Below are 24,668 nucleotides of genomic sequence, written 5' to 3' on the forward strand. Positions count from 1 at the left end.
GCACAACAGCATAATCATTGGTCATGAGAAAAATGCACAGACCATTATGAAGAATTGAGGCTGACTGGGGCTGATTTCGTTCTAGCCCAGACTGTATATTCATACATTCATACATCGGTGATTAGACCAATTGAAACCCTGCTTAGATTTGATCACCATTTGGGCTGATATTTTCCGTTCGCTTTGCTGATACGTCCATAACACATCAACAACTGTGGATGTGAAAAACAGTCATGGGTGTAAAGAGCATGAACAAGGTGAATTATTTACCTGATCATCCATTTTCCACAAAATGCCTTTGGATGAGAAACTAAAGTAGACAGACTAAACACATATTGTCCAAAACACAAATTACATAAAAGGACAGACGACAGAACCTTAACTTTTCTGTTTACAGCGTTTGGTATTTGAAGGAAATACAGCATGAAGCCAGAGCAGTACAGACTTTATACACTTAAAAAAAAAAATAGAATTCACAAATACAGCTGTGTATCTGTCTTTAAATGTATATGTAATAATTTGCCTAGCTATTGATGGATATTATATTTCAGCCTCACAGCCAACTTTAAACTAGAAGCACATCAAGATGGGTGCATCAGTCACTTCAATCACATCAGTCAATCAAATTTACTGTGCATCAATCAAAATATGTATTTTCCATTAAATTACATTACAACACATTTCAAGATGCAAGTGAGAAAACACCACATAAACTAAAAGAGTGATTATGATGAGAACCATTCATGTCTATACTTCAAACAAATGAAATGAAATGAAATGAAACGAACACAAACAACACACACACACCAATGAGTGAAAGTGTGAAAGAATGCATTTCCGGCATATTGCATAGAAACGCTGGGTATGTGCGTAATGTTGAGAGAACACGCAAACACAATGAACTCTTTCTGCTCGGTACTGCAACCTCTGACATGTCATCAGGAAGCCTGGAGGGTCAACTGAGTCCCCACCGTGTCCACACTCAGACATAAATCTGAGTGTCTCACTTCTTCGTCTCCTCTTTGGAAATTTGAGCTGCAAAGCATAGGCAGAAACACGAGACAATGATGTTTATTCCAATAAAAAAGCTGTCTATTCAGTGTTTATGATGTATTCAGTCAAATTAATCATTGCTTATGTTTAAAAAATGGAAACAAGCATTTAGTCCGAGTAATCCGTTATACATAAAGTGTGGCATTTCATAAATAAAATATTTCTAATCGAATATAAACTTGTCTGTGTTGGCAACAAATATTAATATAGATATAGAATTATATAAAAGTAAGGGCTAAAAAACAGTTACAAGTGACCTATCATGCTTAAAAGGATGTAATTACAAAGACTTTTTAGCAGAACCAAAAGCTGTTTAATGGTAGTGATCTTACCTTCAAAACAATTCAGACTGAGCAAACCTGAGTTTATTCACGTTCTGCGGGAGTCAGTAGCAAAGGGTGAAGAGAAACAGGAAACAGCAAGGAGGAAGGATTAAAGTGAGTCACACATTTGGACTTATGGATCTCTTTGGAAAAGGATCCATTCTGGACCTTTGGAATCTATAACCGAGTCGGAGTTTCTCAACTCTCAGGACACACCGCTTTGCAAAGATTTTCCCTACATCTAACCAAAGTCCTTATAGTAAAGCCTCTCCACTCAGTGGCCATCTTAGCAACACCGACCCACACGGTTATTTCAAGTCATACACAACCAGGATCTTATGTACATGAATAAGGAAAGACCAAAAACGGATTAAAAAGATGACAGTTTAAACACACATTTGAAGAATCCTAGGGTCTTGAAGAATGCCTGTAGGCTTCAGGCTGCTCTGGCCGCTTCCCTTGTGTGTTTAAAGGCAGCTCACAATGTGGGTGGCATTATAAACACTTTTGATGGAAAAATGAGTAAATAACAATAATGCCATTTATATTTAAAACATGACTGGCAGCTGACATTTAAATAGAAATTTGTTGTTTACTGTTTTATAAAAAGACGTGAATGGAATACTCAAGGGTAAGGAACATTGTGCACTTATATGTTACAGTATTATGTTATAGAACTCAAGTAGGTGCCTTGTTTTTACGGATACTTCCATATAGCTAACACAAAGTGTCTATTATGAAAACTTTTCAACACACTGTGTATGTCACTGTAAGAATTTGGGGCCTTTTTCCCCCCTGCCTTTACCACCCAGCCACCATGTTGAGCATTACACACTGCCCCATTCATATTTTCAGCAGTGACCTGAAAATCTGCAAGACAGTGCATCCCTGAAACACGAGTTGAGAAACACAGCACTCAGATACACTCTCAGGTTCAGGTTTTAAAAGTTAATCATCCACAATAAAACAAGGACATTTGATATATGCCAGAATACGCCATGTTCCTTTGATATCTATTGATACAAATACTAATGCAAGCTGTTCAGACCCAGTGTACGCCTATTCCTGGACTCTATGAATATCAGGAAAAAACAAACGTGACTTTGCATGAAGTCATAGAATTCCTTTCTACTTAAAAATTCAGAGTAGCATACAATATATCTTGTATTAGGTATTTGTGTAAGAATGAAACCATGGATTCTGCTTTTATGTCAGCATATATCTACACATACAATGCACATTTACATGAGTCAATATAGAAAGGTATCATATATTATTCATATATGATAACAGTGTCACATAACTGAATGCTATGTAGTATAATAAAACAGGAAGCAGACAGAAATGTTATGTAATTATTCAAATAATTATTTTGGATTTATCAAAATAGCAAGACAGTCACTTTGCTTGTGTCAGTGTGCATGTGTTATTTACTTTGGAATGTGAATGAAGAAGTCAAAGGTGCTGTGTGAGATACTTACGGCGAACCTCCAGCTTGCACTCCACGGTGTCCTCTCCACTGGCGTTAACAGCTTTACACGTGTACACGCCTCCATCGAATGGACATGGCTTTCTGATCTCTAGAGTCAGAACGCCCTGCTTGCTGAGCATGCGGTATTTGGCTTCGTTTGTGATGTCCATCTTATTCTTGTACCATGTTATTTTGGGCTGAGTATTAAAATGGACAGTAAGATTCAAGGACATTGTAAACAATTCTGGAATGATCAGGACATTTACTGTAGCAACATGCAGAACATTGCTTCTACTTACAATGTTAGAGGCGAAACCATGATGTGATGAGCCGGAATAATGCTTTCTGATCTTATTTTCTTACCTTAGGGATGCCTCTTACAGCACAGCTGAGAGTGGCATTGTAGCCTGCGATGACTGAGCGGTTCACCAGTGGGCGTGTGAACTTGGGTGCCTCTGAGAAGTCATGATCTTTGTAGGTGGGTGGCCTGTACTCCATGCCTTCGGTTAGAACAAAATGTCAGAGTAATATCAAGATATCTCTGATGATGCAGTACAAAACTAACATTGATTTAATGTGAATAAATATTTGCAGTCTACAGGTGCATCTCAAAAAATTTGAATATTGTGGAAAAGTTCATTTTATTTCTGTCATTTAGTTCAAAAAGTGGAACTTTCATATATTCTAGATTCATCACACATTAAGTGAAATATTTCAAGTGTTTTTTTAATTTAAATCTTGATGATTACGGCTTACAGCTCATGGAAATCAAAAATTCAGTATCTCAAAATATTAGAATAAAGAATTTATAATACAGAAATGTCGAGCTTCTGAAAAGTATGTTCATTTATGCACTCAATACTTGGTAAAGGCTCCTTTTACACAAATTACTGCAGGAATGTGGTGTGGCATGGAGGCGATCAGCCTGTGGCACTGCTGAGGTGTTCTGGAAGCCCAGGTTGCTTTTTGATAGGGGCCTTCAGGTCGTCTGTATTGTTGGGTCTGGTGTCTCTCATAGATTCTCTATGGGGTTCAGGTCAGGCGAGTTGGATGGCCAATCAAGCACAGTAATACCATGCTCAGCAAACCAGTTACTGGTAGTTTTGGCACTGTGGCCAGGTGCCGAGTCCTGCTGGAAAAGGAAATCAGCATCTCCATAAAGCTTGTCAGCAGATGGAAGTATGAAGTGCTCTAAAATCTCCTGGTAGACGCTGCATCGACTCTCGACTTGAGAAAACACAGTGGACCAAAAACAGCACATGACATGACACCTCAAATCATCACTGACTGTGGAAACTTCACACTGGACTTCAAGCAACTTGGACTCTGTTCCTCTCCACTCTTCCTCCAGACTCTGGGACCTTGATTTCCAAATGAAATGCAACATTTACTTTCACCTGAAAAGAGGACTTTGGACCACTAAGCAAGAGTCCAGTTCATTTTCTCCTTATCCCAGGTAAGAGGTTTCTGACGTTGTCTCTGGTTCAGGAGTGGCTTGACACTAGGAATGCGAAATTTCTGTATTATAAATTCTTATTCTAATATTTTGAGATACTGGATTTTTGATTTCCATGAGCTGTAAGTCATAATCATCAAGATTAAAACAAAAAAAAAGCTTGAAATATTTCACTTCCTGTGTAATGAATCTAGAATATATGAAAGTTCCACTTTTTGAGTTAAATTACAGAAAAAAATGTGAATATCTTTTCCATGATATTCTAATTTTTTGAGATGCACCTGTACGTATTTATGAAATCTTCAAGCTATCTTCAATCTTCTTTTAATTAAAAGGAGTAAAGCATCTTAATAGTAGGATAAATGTTGTATGAGTACATACAGCTCCTCTCACCTGTTTTCTGGATGTATGCGCTGTCCTTAGAGTCGCATGGCTCCGGACTCAGGCCCACCATGTTCATAGCAAACACTCGGAATACGTACTCGTTCCCCATGATCAGGTCAGACACCACACAGTTAGTGCGCCGGTACTGCTCATAAACCGTGTACCATTCCTGTCAAACAAATACACATACACACAAATGGTTTTCTGGGTGATAAAATGACATCGATTTTACAGACTACAGACTAAACTACAAAAGATCATTTAATTTAATGGTGCACTACAAAAAATGACATATTAACAAGTGAAACTATCTTGAGTACAGTCAAATGTATCTAATATTACCTTTTATATTTCATTTACAGCCGGCACTACTGTCAGAGCTGCTGTCATAGAAAATTACCCAACACCTTCTGACCTTCTGAGTTGGGAATTTAGCAGTGCTGTGGTATAAAGACTGATACCACTAACAAATTTGCTTGGCTGTGCCATGTAACATAACCTGGCTGTAAAGATGTTCTAGCTGCTTCTACTACTTATTTTCATAAGGGATTTAATTTTTATAAGTTGTCATATCATCGTGCAACATATTTGAATCCTTATCATGCACTCAATATTATATATCACCTTTTATAAATATGTAACCATGCAGCGTCAACCTTTAATGTTGCTGTGTCACATTACGCATGTATTAAGTCTAATGCTATTACCATGACAGTGTGGGATGAATGAGTAGATGGGAATAAAATAGCAGTCTATGTGCATGTTCCAAGACCAGGGACCTAAAGTGCTTTTATATTTAGCAGCAGGACGTCTCTGGTTTCTGACTTAGATATTGTCGTGTGAAATGTGATGATCCCAAGCCTCCCAGCTCATTGTTCTGGATGCACTAAGAGTAAATTGGGCCTAATACAGATGAGTGGTGTAACTCATATTCAGCCACTAACCTTGTAGAGAACAATGAGAGGAAGAGCGTGGCGTACTGGCAGTGCTTAAATTAGGCTATTGGAGGGATGGGGGGGCGTGGAACATACAATTGCAATCAAAATATTCAACCCTCATTGCAAATCAGGTTTATTGTCAAAATTTACAATTTTGACTTTCAGCTGTTTGCAATAAACAAATCAAACAAAAGCAATTGATATAGTTCAACACAATGAATGCTTCAAGTGGTTTCCACAAATTCAACTGAAAATGCAACTTATAATGATTTCTCCAGTTTCAACTTTCAGCCTTAAAATCCCCCTTAGAATGACAGTTGCTTCCAATATTCAGTATTCGCAGGCATGGCCATGTCATATTTGTATTTGGCTACATATAGCAGTGCTAAGTAAATCAAATACCTGGACAGATTCGTACATACCATGGTCTTCTTGTCAGCTTTCTGGATTGTGTAACCAGTGATGTCGCAGTTGCCATTGTCTTTGGGTGGTTTCCATTCCAGCGCCACATTGAAACCCCATATATCCACCACCTTCAAGGTCTGAGGAGAACCAGGAAGGTCTGGCAGAGAAAAGCGATCACAGCATGGTCATTAAAACCCCACAATCTCGAATAACAAATGCTAGTTTTACAGCAATGTATGAGAGTCTTAACATAATGAATACAAAAGCTAATGGGACATGAGAAACCTACAGTGTTTTGAGATGATGAAATGTACATGAAAACGTACCCACAATCTGAATGGTCACACTGGCCTTGTCTTCCACGTTCTCAATCTGTACCTGGAGTTCATATGTCCCAGAGTCTTTGCGCTCTGTCCTCCTGATGAAAAGGATGCTGTCGGTCTCACTGTTTCTCACGCTCACCTGCTTTGGGTCAAGAGGCTCACCGTTTTTCGTCCAGGTCACTTTTGGTCTTGGTTTTCCCTGAAGAAAGATGCCATTTTTATCACATTTGTTTGTTACAATATGTTGAAAAAACAACAACTAAAAAAAACTATTTTGTTCAAGGTTATGCGCATATATATATATATATATATATATATATATATATATATATATATTGAGGACTGTAAAATGCGAGTGTAAAATCCATGTTACATTCATATGATACAATATAAATAGATATGTAGATATATTTGATAAATATATTTGATTGGAAACAGTTTTGCTATGTTAAATGCCTAGTGCTAGTGCAGGAGATTTAAACAGATGTGTGTGTGTGTGTGTGTGTGTGTGTGTGTGTGTATGCATGCTGTTTTTAAGTAACACATTTCCCTAGACAGCTTTTACAGCTGCTGTTCAGATTTGTGTCATTAACACGTAAGCTTCAGCCGCACAGCTCTGTGTATTTATAGTGTTTCAACAAGAAGCAAAAAGAACAGGCCCTTCCTGTCCTAATTAACACTTGTTAACACAGTAGTTAATATTTCAGTCTGGCCAACACACTCCAGTTGGAGGCCAAAGGATCAGCAAAGAGCTATCCAATATAGTACAAGGCTTATTCAATTGTACAGTACCTGGCATAAGTATTCACCCTCACTGACCTTTTCCACATTCACAACCTGGAAAAATGGATTTTGATGAGTCAGCCAGGACAGTTTATTCTTACCTGGAATGGGATCACCAGGTTAACAGTATCCCCTACTCTCTTGACGAGGGTCTGGCGAAGACTGCGAGGGATCCAAATTTTTGGACGCTCTGTTAGAAGGTATAAAGAAAAATCAGAGAATTGGGAAGTGACCCTGGAGATAATAGTGCTGAACATTTTGGCAAAACAACTCATTTTTAAACATCACGGTCGCAAGGTGGTGCAGCAGGTAGTATTGCCACCTCACAACTCCAAGGTCCCTGGTTTGATTCTGGACTGGTGTTACTGTCTGTGCAGAGTTTCACAAGTTCTCCCTGTGTCTCTGTGGGTTTCCTCTGGGTCCTCTGGTTTCCTCCCACCTCTCAAAAATATGCTAGTAGGTGGATTGGATCTGAGTCTCGACACATGACATGTTGAAAGAAGACACTGAGAATATTTTTCAAAACTAGACAAGAGTATGTGTCATCACCTGAATAATTCTCCTGTAGCTCACAGTGGTTATACTATAAAGGCTTAATAGATAAACCTATGCAATAGCTGTTCACAAAATGCTGCATTTCTTTATCACTTAGGTGGCATAACAGACTTCCCAGCTGGTCTTTTACCAGATTTACACTTCACATGTCATTGTTTTATCAGCAAGTGGAATGTCCAAGGGGCTCCTGGACCCAAAAATAAACCTCACGTCATACCTCCATAACAGTATTTGCTGTAAACGGCTGACAGACATGAACACGAGAATGAATGTGTGCGAACAAGATCTATGGTCTTATACTATATGACACATGAGCAGCAGAGGAGTGCTCAGGATTCCCCTGCATCCGGGAAATGTATAGAGTAGTTTCCCTGACATGGAAAGTAAATGAGAAAATGGATACACTGCCCTGGAAATATTAGTGAGGTTCTCTAAAGTTAGAACATTAAGTAACTGAGATCTAAATGATCAGCTGGCATCATACACTAAAAAGTCTTGACTCCTACACTCTTAAAGGTCTGCCGGGAGATTTCTTTTGGTTTGTCTTTCTGGGGGAACCTAAATATTTTCCCCTTCCTTGAGGATTTCAAGTAGAATTAACAACACAGCCCTTGAAGATTGTAGGTTTGTGATTTTTTTTTTTAAATGAATTTAAGGTTCTCAGCTTCTTTTGCTACAGTTCATGAAATCTGACCTGGTTATATTTAGTTGGTTCTGTATTCTTTAACAGGTGATTTAGATTCATTTAACCTGACACAGGTAACACTTCATAGTGTTCATCAACTAAGTACTTAAGGAATGTTTTGTTTGTTTGTGCATCTGTGTTTCAGTCAGTCAGTGAGGCGTTCTTAGGGTTTGTATTGTTAAGTTTAACATTATAGATGTTAGCAGACGTGAATCATGATAGGATTCTGAGAAATAGCTGTCGTGTATATAAGCTATAGGAAATTTCCTGAACAGATTGGCAACATCAAATAACAAACTGTGATTGAACAACTTTTCTCCAATGATGCCAGGATAGGCTTCTACTTCATGTCAAAAGGACTGTCCCAACTGATACAAACTAAGGGGTAAAAAAAAAAAAAAAAAAAAACCCAACATACATCACATGAAGGAAATGAGAAGGAATGGGAAATTGTATCACAAATGTGCCCTATAAAACCTAATAATGAAGTTTATGAGAATGGTTTATGGGAAAAAAAATGGCCATGACTCAAGCAGGCTATTTTAACTCATAACTGCAAGCTATGTTGTTTAGGGCAATAATAAGGAAGTCATCAAGCAAAAGGCAAGGGATCCATAATATATTTGTGTAAATGTGTCTATTCGAACAATTTGAGCCTTTTATTGAATTTATTCTACTTCCAGGCCTGAAGGAGTTAGGTCAAGGACTATATCCGGCCCCTGGGCTTTCTGTTGTACAGACATGCTTTAATGTAATTGTGTATATCTCTTACTCATGAAAGCTAGTGAATGCTAGTGGCTGAAAGCTGATCGGGAACAAGTTGGGGATTGCCTCAGTGAACTAGATTTATTAAGTTAAAACAATAAAAGCTTTTGTAAAGCACTCTATCTAATGTATTGCTGCAATTGATGCAACTAAATGCAGCTGAAATTGAAGTAAAGGCAGCTGAGAAATGCAAATTTAGTTTTACAATTCCCTGTGCTGTTTGAAGAAAACTCTAGTTCTGCATTTAGTACCATGGGTTGTTTATTTTTTTCCTTTTGTGTAGAGCTTGACTGCTATTTAGTATATTCTCTCTGGTAATACTTGCCATAAATAGGCACTGCATTCTGTAATGCCTACATTTTTCCAATGGATAAAATGACTTACAGTACAATTCTCCTTATATAAAATGTTAATTTGTTAGTTCGGTGTGTATTGAACTCACGCATGATCTCGCGGATGGTGACAGGCTGGGACAGAGTGGCAGGAAGGCTGGGGCCAGCCATATTATATGCGCGTACACGGAACTGCATCTTCTCTCCTGTAGGCAGGTCACGGATGATCACAGAGTTCCTCTCTGTAAGGCCCTCAAATGCTGGAATCCACTCATCAGCTAGATGAAATGTAAGACAAAGCAAATGTCACAAGTCTGCATAAAAATGCCAGTAGTCCACACAGAAGCAACGCTCCAGGTTTTTATACTAATAAAACAGTTACACTCGAGCCATTGTTCTGTTCATAGAATACCTCTCTCATGGCTTATTGCTTTAATCCTGAACCAATCAGAAGATGTTCTTTGTAGATCAATGCTTCACAATTTACTATTGCTTTATGGAGATCATATGTTAAGTGCATTTTATCTGGACACACTGGGTTCAGGAAGGATACCCGATAAACAGTCATCTTTCATACTATGACTACAGAGGTGAAAGTCTACAGAAAATTATACTTGAGTATGGTTAATATGTAAAAATTAATTAATTAATTAGTAGTAGTAGCTGGTCAAAGTGATACTTGACTGAAAGTTAGAGTGTCTGTACTTAAATCTGCTTACAAAATTCCAATTAAAAAGTAACTGAAATGAAAAATTAACTATAATTAGACAACTGAGCAGTCCATGTGCAAAGATTATTGTTTATGATCTAGATAAAATTGACATAGATTTGACTGTATAGAAATAAATTAAGATTAAAAGCACAATAAAATGACGATCTTTGAGATTTGTAACGATTATATAAAAGGTCTAAGTGAAAATGTAAGGAGTAAAAGGTGTAGTGGTTTTTGTGCAGTGGAGTTGAGGTATTCATTTTCAGTGACACGCAATAACACTTCATTCTGCAATAACACTTACTCAGATACACATAAAGCCTTCATAGTCATGCACTTACTGCCTTCCTTGCAGTATTCAACCCCATAGCCGTCTATAGGAGCAGAGCCTATTCTCTCTGGAGTCCTCCATTTCAGAGAAATTGTGGTGTCACTGATGTCATCCACACACAGACCGATGGGCTCACTGGAGGGGGCTGAGGGAAAACACACGAATTGAACTAAATTTAATAAACAGCAGATGTTGAGAATTGGTACTTGGGAATTTGATTAAGTTATTGTAAGTTTGCAGTATTCTAACCCGTGTTTAAATTAGTACCAGTTCATTTGAGTCCAGCGGGACTATAATCTTAGACCTCACCCTAAAAATCTACTCTACTCTATAAAGCTCACAGTGTAGTTATATAGTTACAGACTATGGTTCAGGGTGTCTAACAGATGGTCCGCAGGCCACGACAAGCCCGATAAAGGTTCTAATTCAGCCCATCAAATTAAAATAAATTTAGAATCCATATATCCAGTATGAAAGCAGGTGTAATAAACTAAAGCTCTGTTATACCTAAAGCTTATTGTAAAATTAAAAAAATTAAATTTCCAGTAATATTTGGTTGTTGGATTTGCCTATTGGCAGTAATGTAAATACAAAACAGCTTGATGTATATTTTTAGAGTGGAAATTTGCTCAGCACTGTACATTTACTAAAGCATATCAGAGAAATAAAGCACTAGGTTGCTTAGTAACTAAGCTACCAAAGCCTGAATAGGGAATCAAAAGTCTTTGCTATATGGATTTACTAGGACTTGTCACCAGGATTTTTTTTCAACCCCGTGCTCTTCTAATAGTCAGTCGGAGGACAAGGGAATGGAAACTATTGGGGCAATAAAACCCAGAGGTCCAAGTCTAGTATATCTTATCTAACATTATCTTCCAGCCAGCCTTCGTGGCCTTCAGCTGCCCATTATAGTTGAGCATAACTGCCATTGTTTGAATAAGCACAAGTTAAACTTGGGCTAGTGTTGATAAGGACATCTCGAAGATATAGATGGTGTTAAGGACATGCTGCATTCAGGACAGAAATAGTTTACATGTGGCCTTGTCCCATCAGGTTCGGGTATTGTGATAAAACTGCAGAATGCTGGAGGATGGTTCCCCTAGGATGAACTTGAAAAATAATAAATAACCTTTGAACAACTGAAAGGTTTGCTGTAAGTCTGGAAAATCTAGAAAACAGTATGGAATTTGAAGGCATCCCTTTTTAGATTTAAATTCAGAAAATGCTTTTGGAATATACTCTTGTCAAAGAAATACAGACTCAAGACTCTAATAAATTCAATATTTGAAGATATTTCCATGATATATTCGCTTGTTCTCCACAATAATACAGCCTCTCTAATGATTATTACTTTTTTTCTTTCTTTCTTTCTTTCTTTTTGTTTCAGTTACATTTGACTGCCTTTACATCAGAACATAGACTGGAACATTTTAAAAAAATCAACCTGGAAAAAGTCTTGATAAAGTCAGAAACGAACATGAACCCTGTATTTCCTGTGCTCCAAGCTGGAATTTAAATTTAAACCTGCAGCATCTTTAAAACAAAAATCCAAATTTTCCACTGAATTGCCAGTTCATTACAGTGTACAGTATGTAGCATAGAATACAGCATAAAAAATCCAATCGTAATATCCAACAAAGACTAAGAGTAGCCAAATTAGCCTTTGTTCATAGTGTAGAATGCTTGAGTTATTGCTTGAGTTATTTTGCAATTTATTGCAACAGGTGACAGTGATGCTTGCAATGAAATGCTAAATGCAAAAAATGCATTTAAACTATGTAAACTAACCCTATTGCACATATACAAGCATTCTTCTACTAAATGCACCCCTCTATGCACACACATTTTTTCCATTTGTATATTTCAGAGAAAGTCACTTTGATACTGGCTACTGAAGACTAGTTGGTAACAAAGTATTCAAAGCCAAGTCAGCCAATATGAAAAGTTATCCTGATCTAAACAAGACATTTCTGTAGATATACTGATGTCTACATAAACTCAAGGCATGCATTCACTAGCTTTCCATAAGGACAAGCAGAAGTAGAATGAGGCGCCTACTGCCGACAGGTTCTGGCTCTGGTTCAGGTTCAGGTTCAGGTGGGGGGGCAGGTTCCTCAGCCCCGGGTGCTCCCTCCTCTCCTGAAGGTGCCCCCTCTCTTGGCACTGCTTCTCCATTTGTACAAGTTGCAGAAGCTTCTCCTTCTGCAGGAACAGGTTCCTCAGTTGGAGGAACAGTTGCTTCATTGGCTGTATCTTCTGGAGGATGTGCTATTACCTCAGGTTCTTTGACTTCTGCAGGGGGGTCTGCAGGAGCATTTGCTGGGGCCTCGTTGGCCGGCTTTTTCTCCGCGGTTTTTGGAAGTATAGGCTTGGTCATCCTGCTGGTGGGTCACTTCGTCACTGATCACTGCTGTATCGTCCTTTGAGGTTTTTTGTAAATACTCTCTTGAGTGGTCTGTGAGCCTGGCTGCCTTGTGTTCAGTCCCTGTCTATCCCTGTCATCTGCTGCACTCCTCTCCTGTCCCGTCCTCAGGGTGCTGTGATCAGAATTGTGGATGGCAGCAATGCAGCTAAGCTGGGCATCCTCCCCCCTCCGCTCTGTAGTCTAGCAGCCTGTGTACGCCATACGCCTGGACATAACCTTATGCTAACATGCCATTATTTATAGAGGAGGGTGCCAAACATAGTTTCCTAATCTACTGTCTTGTGCTGGACATCACGCTGAACTGTTAACTTTTCAGACCACTTGCACCAGATAAAGTAAAGGGACAATGAGGCAATAAAATTACTATCACATAGAGATAAATGGAAAAACGTGTGTCTTTAAGTCTTTTAAGCTTGGGTAGATATCCTGAAAATGGGTCTTATTTTAGGCACTGAACATCCACTCTCCAAAGAGATGACAGAGCCTTGAACCATTGGTATGATGACGTGTGGCTGAGCGACTCCAGGTGGCCATAATAGAGCAGCATCCCTAAATTGGCAAGCAGATGAAAGAAGGGCCTCCTTGACACGGACATGCTTGGCACCAGCTCATACACACAAAACCCCTATTCTATTACACTCTAGTATTCTGCTAAACAAGCAATAAAAGCATTCCCATTTTGACACAAGGAACAATTTATCATTCTTCAGGGGTTTTCCTGATTTTCTCCCAGGCTTTGCATGCCCACATTTTGGTATAAATCATACTCCAATGTTTTTTCAACCTAATCTCTAAGATCTACAGCAGATGTACTACTTATGTAATTACCCCAGGCAATTTGCTCAACATGTTTCCTTGTACTGAGAAACAAACATATAATCCATCGACTTTAAACTCACTTATATTGGAAATTTAAGAAAAGTTATTAAATGTTGGTGTGAAAAATCTGTTTTAAGTGCTTCTACAAATTTTTCGGGCAAAAGTATTTGTAAATTAAGCTCTAGACATTTATCATGTTAGAGATGTTCTTAGAGATGGGACTACCTTTTCAGAGGAAATCATTTGTGGTTATAGCTTTAAATAAACATGGAAGTGCCTCAGTTTCAGATTCTGTATAACCTTAGGAAACTGTTCTTATAATCCTTAGGAACAGTGTAAATTAACCAAAATTACTTTTTACCATGTTGGAAATCTCAATAAAACTATATAAGAACATCTCAGGTGAGATATTCTCTCATACATCTCTGTGTTCACTTAAAAAAAATCGCTTATGTTGCTTGTATCTTGTGTATCTGAAGTTCTGATCTAGCTGTGCCCAAAAAATATACGCTTTAATGTGTAACATACATATATCAGGGTTATAATTTTTAACATTGCAGTATTTACATTGACAAACTTTCAATTCAGACTTGTAAGTTATCTCTGTGTTACACAGGAAATGAATGGTCACCTATTATCTGTCTCTATTATTGTTAGAGTGAAAGTCTATTGACTGACTCAACATTTCCCCTTAAACTTCCATTATAAGTCAGTTAACAGCACAGTATCTCAGTGCAGAGATACATGTCAAGATTGTTTGTGGTTAATCACCTATAAATACAGATAGGTTTGATAAAGTTTGGAAAATTCCATTATGGCTTACTTTCGTTAAGTTCCTTGGTTTTAAAACAAACCATTTTGAACTGTAGACATAAATAATAGTATTGGGTTTATGGCTTTGGTGATTTTTTTTTCTTGAGCAAAGTCACTTCACCACATCAGTGTCTAACCAGAAACAAAAGATATTCCATAAATCATTCATCCTAAAAAAAAAACAACCCATTTATATTTATAACCAATTATTATTAGTGTTTATAGAAACCAAGATGAAGACTAATCAAGCAATCAGGAGTATGTCAAGGCAATGGTGGCTCATTGGTTAAAGCTTTGGGCTACTGATCCAAATGTAGTGATCAGAGTTGTCCCAGCATCACCAAACTAACAGCTTTTACCTTCAACTGCTCAGATGTTGTTTTAGATTAAAGCATCAGTCAAATGTAATTAAAACTTACCAACAGGCACAAAAGGCTGGGAGGCAGGACTGGGTCGTGACATGCCAATACTGTTTACAGCATAGACCCTCATCTCATAAGCCATTCCCTCAATCATCCTCTTGGCTTCATATGTGGTGTCCTTATAGGGGTCAAAGTTCAGCCGCATCCACCTAAAGCTCTTTTTCTTCTTTCTCTCCAGGATGTAGCCTTAGAGAACATAGATACTTAAGTAAGTTTTTTAATGTGTTGCAATTCAAAGACTTCTTAAAGGCCTAAATCAAAGGATTGCATGCTTTCTATCTGAGTGGCATTTACCCAAAACTGGCTGGCCACCATCAAACAGTGGAGGGTCCCACTGGACTACACAAGAGTCTTCCCCAACACTGAGGATTCTGGGAGCCTGAGGTGGATCTGGCACATCTAGGGAAATTTTTAAAAATTATTTAATAAAAGTCTGAAAGTAAAAATACTGTGAACATCAGTAGTCATATTCTTATAATGAAATGCTAAGACACAGAAAGCTGTGGTGAGGGGCTAGACAGCAACTAAACTTTCAGAGCCACGATCAACACCTGCACTCATAAGAAAAAGGGTTACTTTGGATGGGTAAACATTGTCGTTTCTGAGAGGAGTTCTATTTGGAAGCTTTTCAGAAAGGGAATCATCTGGTATATGGTTATGGTACTACACAAACCCTTTAATGGTTATTTTAGGGGATAAACTTACAAACACTTTAGGGTGCTAGATTGACCCCTTTATTCTACATTCTTGAGGGAAAAAGATGGACTGGCCTCCCATCCAGGGTAATGAATGAACTACTAAACTAAAACAGTGTATATAAAATGAAACTTAAATTAAAACAATTAATTAATTTAATACATTAAATATAAAGTTAAATTCTTTTAAAGTTAATACATTAAATATAAAGTTATTCAGTTTCTGTGGTTGGGTTAAAGGGGAGCTGATATGATGTGATGGTTAATTCTCATTGGAACTGATGCAAGAATGATGTAAGATTCAAAGAATGAATGAATGAATGTATAGTTGCTTCCTAAATAGGATTCGATTGGGAACCTTCTGTAATAGTGAAACCTTCGGTTGTAGTAACTTTATAGTTCAAGAATCAACTTGTCATCCTATAATGTATATAATATCCTATAATATCTTTAGGGAGTTTTTCCTTGCCACCGTCGCCACCGGCTTGCTCAATAGGGATAAATTCACACACTTAAAATCTGTATCCTGTGTTTATATGTTTCTGTAAAGCTGCTTTGAGACAATGTACATTGTTAAAAGCGCTATACAAATAAAATTGAATTGAACTGAATTGAATTAATGTTATTAAGCGATGATTAAACAGCAATCCTTTAGTAGATATTTATTATATTGCATATGTAAGTCCACAGGGGCTTGTACATGGTATGGGTAGTGCGTTTAAATATCTTACCAACAACTTTCACACGAATATCGGCGGTATCCTCCCCTGCTGGATTCCGTACAATAACAGAGTACACGCCTTCATCATGACGCTCCGCCCCCTCAATAGTCAAGATGCAGTGTCCCCTTGTACTCTCCACATGGACATGTCCACTTGCATCTGTCAAGACCTGATAAACCAATCACAGTTTTTACTAATCAGCATTTTTTTATGTAAAATAACAGCAAGAATCAAATCACGAGAACTTACACTGAGCATAGTTCCAACCTCCGGACCAAGCAACATTCAGTCAAGATGCAAAACCAAAGACCAGATGAGGCATTGTAATATAGCATATCAAGTCTTTATTATATTCTTTTCTTACCTTCTGTGTTTGTATGGTGTCACCATAGGTTATTTGGTGCATATACTAAAGTATATGAAGCATGCACTCACCTGGTGCAGTCAGTTTGCCTCAGAGCATATACTAATACAATGCATGTGAACACAATGCTGTCCAAGAAAAGACTGCAGTAAAGCTTTAATGTCAAGTAGAAACTCTGAACTGAATACTGAACTGAAGAAGCAGTTTTTTTTGATGGGTTAGTATTAGATATTAGACAATTATAATTTGAAATCAAAGGCTCAATAAAGTCATGAGGCATCACAGGAACATTTTGTAGAGAAAAATTGAGATTTCTATGGACAAATAAAAAGATATATAATAAAATATCATTATTATAAGTGATTTCACAGAAAGTCTTAAACATATTAACAGTCTGTTATGCCTCATGTGTAGTAGGTATGACCGTAAACAGATAGGAATTGGAACAAGACAGTATCACAATGCAGTGGCTGCGGCAGTAAAGAGACAATAAAGACAAAGGTCAGAAGACACTCTCATAGCAGCGGCGGCGTAGGACAACGAAAGTGCACATAATAACAAAAGATTCTGGTGGCGTTATTGTTTTAAAGGCCAATAACTCACTTCACCATCCTTCAAAGTCCAGATGAAGGCTGGTTCCCCTTTCCCTTCTCCCAGTGGCTTTTTAGATTTATCCTACACAAGCAGAGCAGAAGCGATGAAGCCATGGGTAAGACTAAGATGTTAAGACTAAGAGGTGACAGGTCCAACTTTGAGCATCCTGCTCCAATACAAACCTTTCTGAATGTGACTGTCCGTCACATATCAGGAAGTGCTGAGCGAAAACTCTCCCCAAAACTTACCTGTGTGGGCTTAGACCAGAAGCTTAGACCAGAAGCCCTCAGGCTAGGACTCCTGTCTCAGTGTTAAAGGAAAATGTTTAGGACTACAGTGCAGTGGTGCTTGTTAATGGCCAATATAGTTGACTCCTGGGCCAATGACATGATATGCATTATTTGTGCATAACTTCATTACTTTCCTGTAAATTATGTAATAAATAAATTAGCCATGTAGCCTTAATCTACAGTATGTCCTGTATGTGTAATAATTTTTTTAGTGCATTAAAAATAAGTTTACCCCTCCCCTATATCTAAAAATGTCAGACTGTCCAATCATACATGCAGCTTAATTATTATAAAGCATAATTTAATTTTATAAAAAATAAAATAAATAAAATTGGGCCGTTTTTAAAGTATTCAACCCATTGGAAAAATTCAGATTTTCTCAAAAATCATGTGGCACAAGAAACCATAAAGTACTGCACACTTTTAAGAAAGAGTGCACAGGGTATTGCACAAATACTGAAAAGAAATTCATTTTTGAGTCATGGTTGGACTGGTTCCGTTTACCACGTCAAGTGGTGCAACCTCAGGAAAACCATGAAAATTGGTTATTATTATACTGTTTATTTATTTGAAAAAGAAAATGTGTAGATGAAAAAAAACATTGATGAGAAAATACATTATAATGCAGTTGATCATGATACTACTATGCACAATCAGTATTTAAATATTTTGGGATATATGCTAATAAAAGTACTCCCCCCACCTTATCTGACTTGGTCCAAACCACTGTGGGGGCAGGGTCTCCAGTGATTGGCACATCCAGTCGCAGCTTGTTTCCAGCCACAACCAAAATAGTGGAATCTGCAGTTTGGCCGAGGCAGTCCAAATGGATCTTGGGAGGATCTGCATATGGAGGTAGTGGAAGAAAGGAACGCTCATTCGGCCTTTAATGTAGGTAACATGCATTTTAGGATTAAAGTGGGAACTCATCCATGTTGTGGTCAGCTTTCAGACTCTGATTCTTAAGTATATGTGTCATATGAGACAAATATACTTCAAAACACTGTTTTTCATATGCAGTTAAATGAATCTGGAAGATTAAATAAAGGATTTAAAAAAAAAAAATGCTACTTTAACACTAATCCAAAATGTAGCCCATCAGCCTGAAAATTTGTTTCTTAAGTTTTGCATTGGATTTATATAGCTAATGTAGCTAACAGGTAATTGGTACAACTCCATCTTTAAATTTTGGAAAACAGGCCTAGAGGGCTGAATGATAACAAATTGTGATTAAGAAAATGTTATTCCAGTGGGCCAAGATGGCTGCCTTTGTAAAATTACAGCAATTAGTTACATAATGTCTGGTTCATGTTTATAGGTTTCAGTTAAGTCATAATGTGGCGTACACTATATCCCCAAATCTGTTTGATATCACTTAAGAAGTGTATGTGGTTCGAGGCAGATATTAACACAAAAAGATTTTGGGTGAGACAGACTTCCCTTACATAGCTACATTAACCTTATAGCTTCAAGAGTAAAAGTAATGACGTTTACATCGAACACCAAATTGGTCTTGGGTGATCGACTACATTTGTTGTAAGTGGAAAATTGTGCAATTTGCCAAACTATTTATCTCAGCATAAGTGCCCTACTTACTAACTGGCAGAAGTTCAGCACTGACTCTCTACCGTGTAGTCTTTTTATTCTTACCTTGACGAGGGACAAAGTCAATCTTGACCTCTGAAAAATATAAATGAAAATCATAAATGGAAATGTCATACTGTTAACCAGGCTGAGGAATGTTTGAGTCATTGACTAAGGAATCTGAGACCTATGTACCCAAGAAGTTCAGTTTGGCAGAAAGATTAAAAGCATAGCCTTCAGGGATAAAGGTGTAGTCGCCTTCATCCTCCGGACGCACATCATCAATAGTGAGCTTGTGAATTCTGGCAAGACAGAGAGTATATCAGAGAACTTTTACATTTCAACAACGGAGGTCCAAATCTAGACCAGGGGAACCAGAGTTCAGCACATTTAATGATTTCCCTGCTCTACTGAATCACATGTCTCTGAGGACCTCACCAAATGGTTCTCCAGGACTGGAACTGACCACATTGAAAATAAAAGGATAAGAATTGAAACTTCTACAGTTGTTCAAATGCAATGAACTTTCACAGTCTTACCGGCCAATGTGTGTGATGTGGGTTCTAGCATCAGGCTTCACCTCCACTCCATTTTTGTACCAGGTTCCTTTGACGTTCTCATCAGAAACCTCACACTTGAACATTGCCTCTTCCTTAGCTTTTACTGTCAGGTCAGCAATGTTCTGATACACCTCCAATTGCTTCTCTAAAGGACAAAGGGAAAACAGCACAGACATTTAAAGGCAAAATGAAGTATGGGATTCGTTAATAACTGAAAAAAAAATCAGCATGGGGCTGAAAACATTCTTTATTAAATTGCTGCATTTGTATTAACATAATTAGTCAAATTTAAAGAATAGCCAAGAAGCCAAGAACTGACGGGTGTCAATGGGAGAAATGACTAAACAAAATATCAGAGATTGAAATCATACCCTGATCTTAGTTATTAATTAAATAATTATTTGCCATGGAAATCAGCAAACATTAAATAACGCTAACTGACGAGCGCTAATAGATCTGACAACAAACTGGCTTACTGGTAATACTCGAGCTAGCTATTGTGCTACAAATTGGCTAAACAAATACAAAATCTGTAATTAGTTTTTACTTAAGGAATTTTATATTTTTATGTGTAGTGTATATTTGAGGGATTTATTTTTTGCACGTACAATCAGTGTTCTATCAGGCATGAATAAATAAAGAAGTACATCAAAGACACATTCATGCTTGTTTGTGTTGTCATAGTTTTTAGAATTCAACTGCTTAAATTGAACTCTGTTGCAAAATAGCAACCTTATGACTTTTTTTTTTCTTTTTTTTTTTTAAAAAAGCACCCAGTCTGATAAAAGAAGAAAGTGTGTGACTTGCCATCTCTGAATACATCCAATTACAATATATTCTAATATCATTGGCACGCTGATGCACAAGATTGGAAATAGGTGAAATAACCACATAGTAGTATTGTATAGTTGTAGCAGACATACACCCAGAGCTCATCATTTAGAGGTGGTATAATTAAAGGAAAGTTACTGGGGAGTGATGATCTTCCTGGCAAGCTGGCAGAAGGTCAGTGGTGCTGGACAGCTGCTCCTGTTTGGCACCTTCTCTGTTTGATTAAGTGGTCAAGACTGGCAGGAGATGTGGATCGGATGGATTTACGAGAGTGTATTGTCTCAATTCAAGGTGTTTCCAGTAGCACCACAGCACAAAGGTCATTGAGGGTCGAGCTTTCATTTTCTTACACTTCCACTCTTGTTACAGATCAAGAACCAAATAGAAAGTAAGGTTATAAAAGTGAGAGTAAAGGACATCGACCAATGCAAATTTATCTCAGAAACAGACCAGGGTAAGAATTAGGTTATGGAGAGGAAGAAGGAAAGAAACAGCGTCACCTGCACACTTAAAATAAAACATATGGCCCTTGCAGTCTAACAATAGCTGAAGTCTGTGCATTGTGCACGCTGTAACCATGTGATATGGGCCTGTCAACCATGTTTACCGAGCTGACAAACAGAGGTGATTTTTGAGCGACAGGACCACAAAGAGGCGGGGTTTAAAGGAGATAGCAGGGAGTGAAGAATGCCCAGTGGAATTCTGGAGGTTTATTTTGGACTACAGTTCTGTCTGCCTTGACTGACATGTGGCTTGTCGTGCATCGGCTATGATTGACAAATGGCTTCAATCAGTCTTTAAACCAAAGACTTCAGAGTAAAAGAGATTTCAATCATGATGCATTAACCTATTTGATCAGTTTTAAAGAGGACCTTGCACTCATGTAAATATGTTTTAACTACAAACCTACAGAACTAGTATGTACAGAATTTAGCAGAAAGGAGAACCAGTGCTAAAATTAACCACTCACCCTGCACCATGAGCTCAGCAAGAGATTGCCCTCCATTGGTCTTCACTCGGTAGTGGCCACAATCCTCCTTGGTGACATCGTTGATGATGAGTGTGTGTTTGCAGCCGTCTTTCTTGAAGCGGTACTTGAAGGATTCGTCTCGAGTAAGCTCCACTCCATCTTTTTCCCTTAAAATTTGAAAAGTGGTTATAAAACCAGCTCTATTTTTTTTTTCTAACCACATATTATTTTTTAAAGCCTGTTTCCAGGATCATAATGTTTATCAAGGTGTAGACGTGCTAGAGCTTCGAGTAGCAAGATTTTGTACTTCAAATGAATTGGTACATTGTTTTGTGTCAATAAACCAAAGCTCTAAAAACTAAGCTAAATATAGTACTTTAAATCCCAAGACATTTTGATCTTGTTACATTCTGATGTCTATAAATTTACAGTGTACATGCAAAGAATGACATTGATGAGGGATGAGCATAAAATCCTCATCACATATCCTGTTAAATTTACTCAAGCTTTAATTTATTAGTTCTTGTGACTCATGACACTGACATTGTCAAATAAAAGGTCTCATGACTGGTGTGATGAGATCGAAGTGACCTTGATCATTCTTCATTTACTCTGCGATATTTCTGGTCATGCGTATTACTCTATAGTGCTAAGAAACATTTTAGCAGACTATCTAGCTCCAGAAATGTGTCCTCTGCGGCACATTAAAGGCAGTCGCCATGAACAGTGATGACTTTCTCATTTTGGTTGAAGGACACTGCAGAGCTGCTAAAAGGCTGGCATGACCTTTTCAGAGGGCTGATCATTTACAGAGCTGCAGGGTGATATACAGCCTTGGATCCAGATCAGGTGAAGCCACGGCTCATTCACTCACTCATTCTCACACACGCATACACACAGACACACACACACTTTTGCACCACCCGTCAGCCAGGTTGAGTCAGCCAAAGCCTGGCAGCTGCTCTGCTCAACAAAAGACATGCATGCCATCTTCTGGACATCTGAGGAATCTCACACATCCGAGACAGACATGCTTCTGATAATGAAATAATTATTTTCTTATCACTTGTCCCCGTGGGAGTGTAGTACTCTTTAATCAATTTCACCCATTGTCATGCTTGTGTTTGGGTGTCTTTTTGGTTTTTTTGTTTTTTTTGCCATGTTCTGGGATAGATGTGTTTAGCAGGGATTATGCTCATAGATCATAGATAAGAATCTTACCACTTGACATGAGCTCCTTCCTCAGAGACCTCACACTCAAATTCTACTCTCTCTCCCTTCATTGCCATCTGATCCTCAAGATTACGCAGGATCAGCACAGGAGGCTCTGAGAAAGAAATCTAGAGATGAATCTTAAACTTCAGAAATGCTAAAAATACCTCCACACTGTGTTAGTAGTCATCATCGAGTACCTTTCACGAAGAGCTCAGTGAAGCTTTTTTCCTCTCCCACGATGCAGGAGTATGCCGCGTCATCAGCCAGAGAACAGTTGTTGATAGTGAGGAAGCGTTTGTTTCCTACACTTTCAAAGATGTACCTGAAGGAACAGCAAATAAACTGTGACTTAGTTTTCTACTTTTCTATGTACATGGAGACAAAACCTCATTACAGATAAAGATTTCGCTAAATCGGACAAATTCCAAATATGGCATGACTATCATGGCATGATAGAAACTTTCAAAATTACAATTCACAAATTGTTGGTATTGTCAGCTATGCAATAAGCCAAGAATAAAACAAGAGCAGCTGTCACATGATTCTCTAGCATACTAGTGCTATCAAGTCCAGAGTGTCCTTGTCACACTAGATGCTTTTTCGTGAGCAGACAGACTGGAAACACTCACTTGCTGCAGGTTATGGTCGAAGTGAAACACATAGAAGCCAAGCCATCCAGGAACAAACAATTTCATTTAGAAAAGGCAGGAGAGAGATACAGATCATTTATTAGAAATTTTGTTTACAAGTAATAGAACAAGATAATTTTTGATGTAGCTGTGCATTTTTAATTGCAAACTAAAATGTAACACTGAATGTATATATTGCTCAATGATTCTATTCTAGTTCGTGGCTGATTAGGTACCTTCCTGTTTTTTGGATCTCCTGTCCATTTTTCAGCCATTTCACCTCAGCATCAGGATTGGCCACCTCAATCTCCAGCTTGATCTTGTGTCCCTTTTCAACCTGGTAGGCTGGGTCCAGCTTTTTGAGGAATGCTGTGAAAGACAGGTTTATACTGCAAAAAGTGCTGTAACAGAAAGTTTTCCATCCAAATGGTGTTAAAACTTCTTTTGTAGGGTTCTACACAAAACTTTTACGGGTTTCTCCTGAGGGACAACTCAAAGATCTATTTGTGTAAGCTGCATCCAGCTTTTTGAGAAATGCTGTGAAAGACAGGTATATACTACAAGAAGTAATCCTAAAATGCTTTATTAGAACCCTATAGCAGAAAGTTTCTTATTCAAAGAGAGCTTCTACCTAGAAACATTTCCAAAAAAAAAAAAAAAATTGTAGGATTGACCCTTATTGATGCAAAGTGGTTCTGATATTCTTGTTAATTCTACTGTGTACGTAATTTGTGTTAAGCAGTGCCCTAATCATTGGACTGGACTGGATTGTGAATAGTTAGTCTAGTAGCAATAGTAGCATAGAACAAACTATGCCAGCGTGATGCTAACTTCAGCATACGTCATGTGGATGGCAAACCAGATGTGCATCCAGACTTACTGTCTATATTTGAAGATCACACACAAATGGAGAGAAAAGAGTACAAACAACAAAAGAAATTACTTCAGTTTATAAATTGCAGCCCAAATATGTGTACAGAAATATCAATTACTGCAACACACATAATCGATCCACGTGCATTCATTCCTTATTTAAACTGAGTTCATTCAAGTTTACCATGACTTATCAGGTAAAGGGATGGGGATAGCAAGGCAACAGTAAATATGAATTATGATTGTTGCATAAAAAAACAGTGTCCCTTACAGAAAATGTAATATATTTATGTGCATACAGTGGGGTCCAAATGTTTGAGACCACATCGAAAATCTGGGATATATA

The 24,668-nt window shown here is 37.9% G+C and overlaps 1 protein-coding gene across 1 annotated transcript in view; it reads right to left on the reverse strand.

Annotated features, from left to right (window-relative positions):
- Positions 1 to 637: 637 nt before the first annotated feature.
- mybpc3 (myosin binding protein C3) overlaps positions 638 to 24,668 on the reverse strand; it is a 40,517-nt gene continuing 16,486 nt past the window's right edge. Inside the window, exons 11-32 of the mRNA XM_053616683.1 lie at positions 23,686 to 23,818; positions 23,450 to 23,452; positions 23,018 to 23,142; positions 22,827 to 22,932; positions 21,606 to 21,772; positions 19,784 to 19,949; positions 19,440 to 19,546; positions 19,311 to 19,340; positions 18,364 to 18,503; positions 17,380 to 17,451; positions 16,422 to 16,581; positions 15,290 to 15,394; positions 14,993 to 15,181; positions 10,527 to 10,661; positions 9,584 to 9,751; positions 7,238 to 7,326; positions 6,357 to 6,552; positions 6,048 to 6,187; positions 4,697 to 4,856; positions 3,211 to 3,347; positions 2,858 to 3,044; positions 638 to 1,035 (exon numbers count right to left, since the gene is read on the reverse strand). Coding sequence (XP_053472658.1) covers positions 1,004 to 1,035; positions 2,858 to 3,044; positions 3,211 to 3,347; positions 4,697 to 4,856; positions 6,048 to 6,187; positions 6,357 to 6,552; positions 7,238 to 7,326; positions 9,584 to 9,751; positions 10,527 to 10,661; positions 14,993 to 15,181; positions 15,290 to 15,394; positions 16,422 to 16,581; positions 17,380 to 17,451; positions 18,364 to 18,503; positions 19,311 to 19,340; positions 19,440 to 19,546; positions 19,784 to 19,949; positions 21,606 to 21,772; positions 22,827 to 22,932; positions 23,018 to 23,142; positions 23,450 to 23,452; positions 23,686 to 23,818 — 2,747 coding nt within the window. The 3' untranslated portion in view covers positions 638 to 1,003. The remainder of the gene's footprint in view (positions 1,036 to 2,857; positions 3,045 to 3,210; positions 3,348 to 4,696; positions 4,857 to 6,047; positions 6,188 to 6,356; positions 6,553 to 7,237; positions 7,327 to 9,583; positions 9,752 to 10,526; positions 10,662 to 14,992; positions 15,182 to 15,289; positions 15,395 to 16,421; positions 16,582 to 17,379; positions 17,452 to 18,363; positions 18,504 to 19,310; positions 19,341 to 19,439; positions 19,547 to 19,783; positions 19,950 to 21,605; positions 21,773 to 22,826; positions 22,933 to 23,017; positions 23,143 to 23,449; positions 23,453 to 23,685; positions 23,819 to 24,668) is intronic.

The sequence above is a fragment of the Ictalurus furcatus genome, chromosome 27 (genome assembly GCF_023375685.1).
Source record: "Ictalurus furcatus strain D&B chromosome 27, Billie_1.0, whole genome shotgun sequence".
Taxonomy (NCBI): Eukaryota; Metazoa; Chordata; class Actinopteri; order Siluriformes; family Ictaluridae; genus Ictalurus; species Ictalurus furcatus.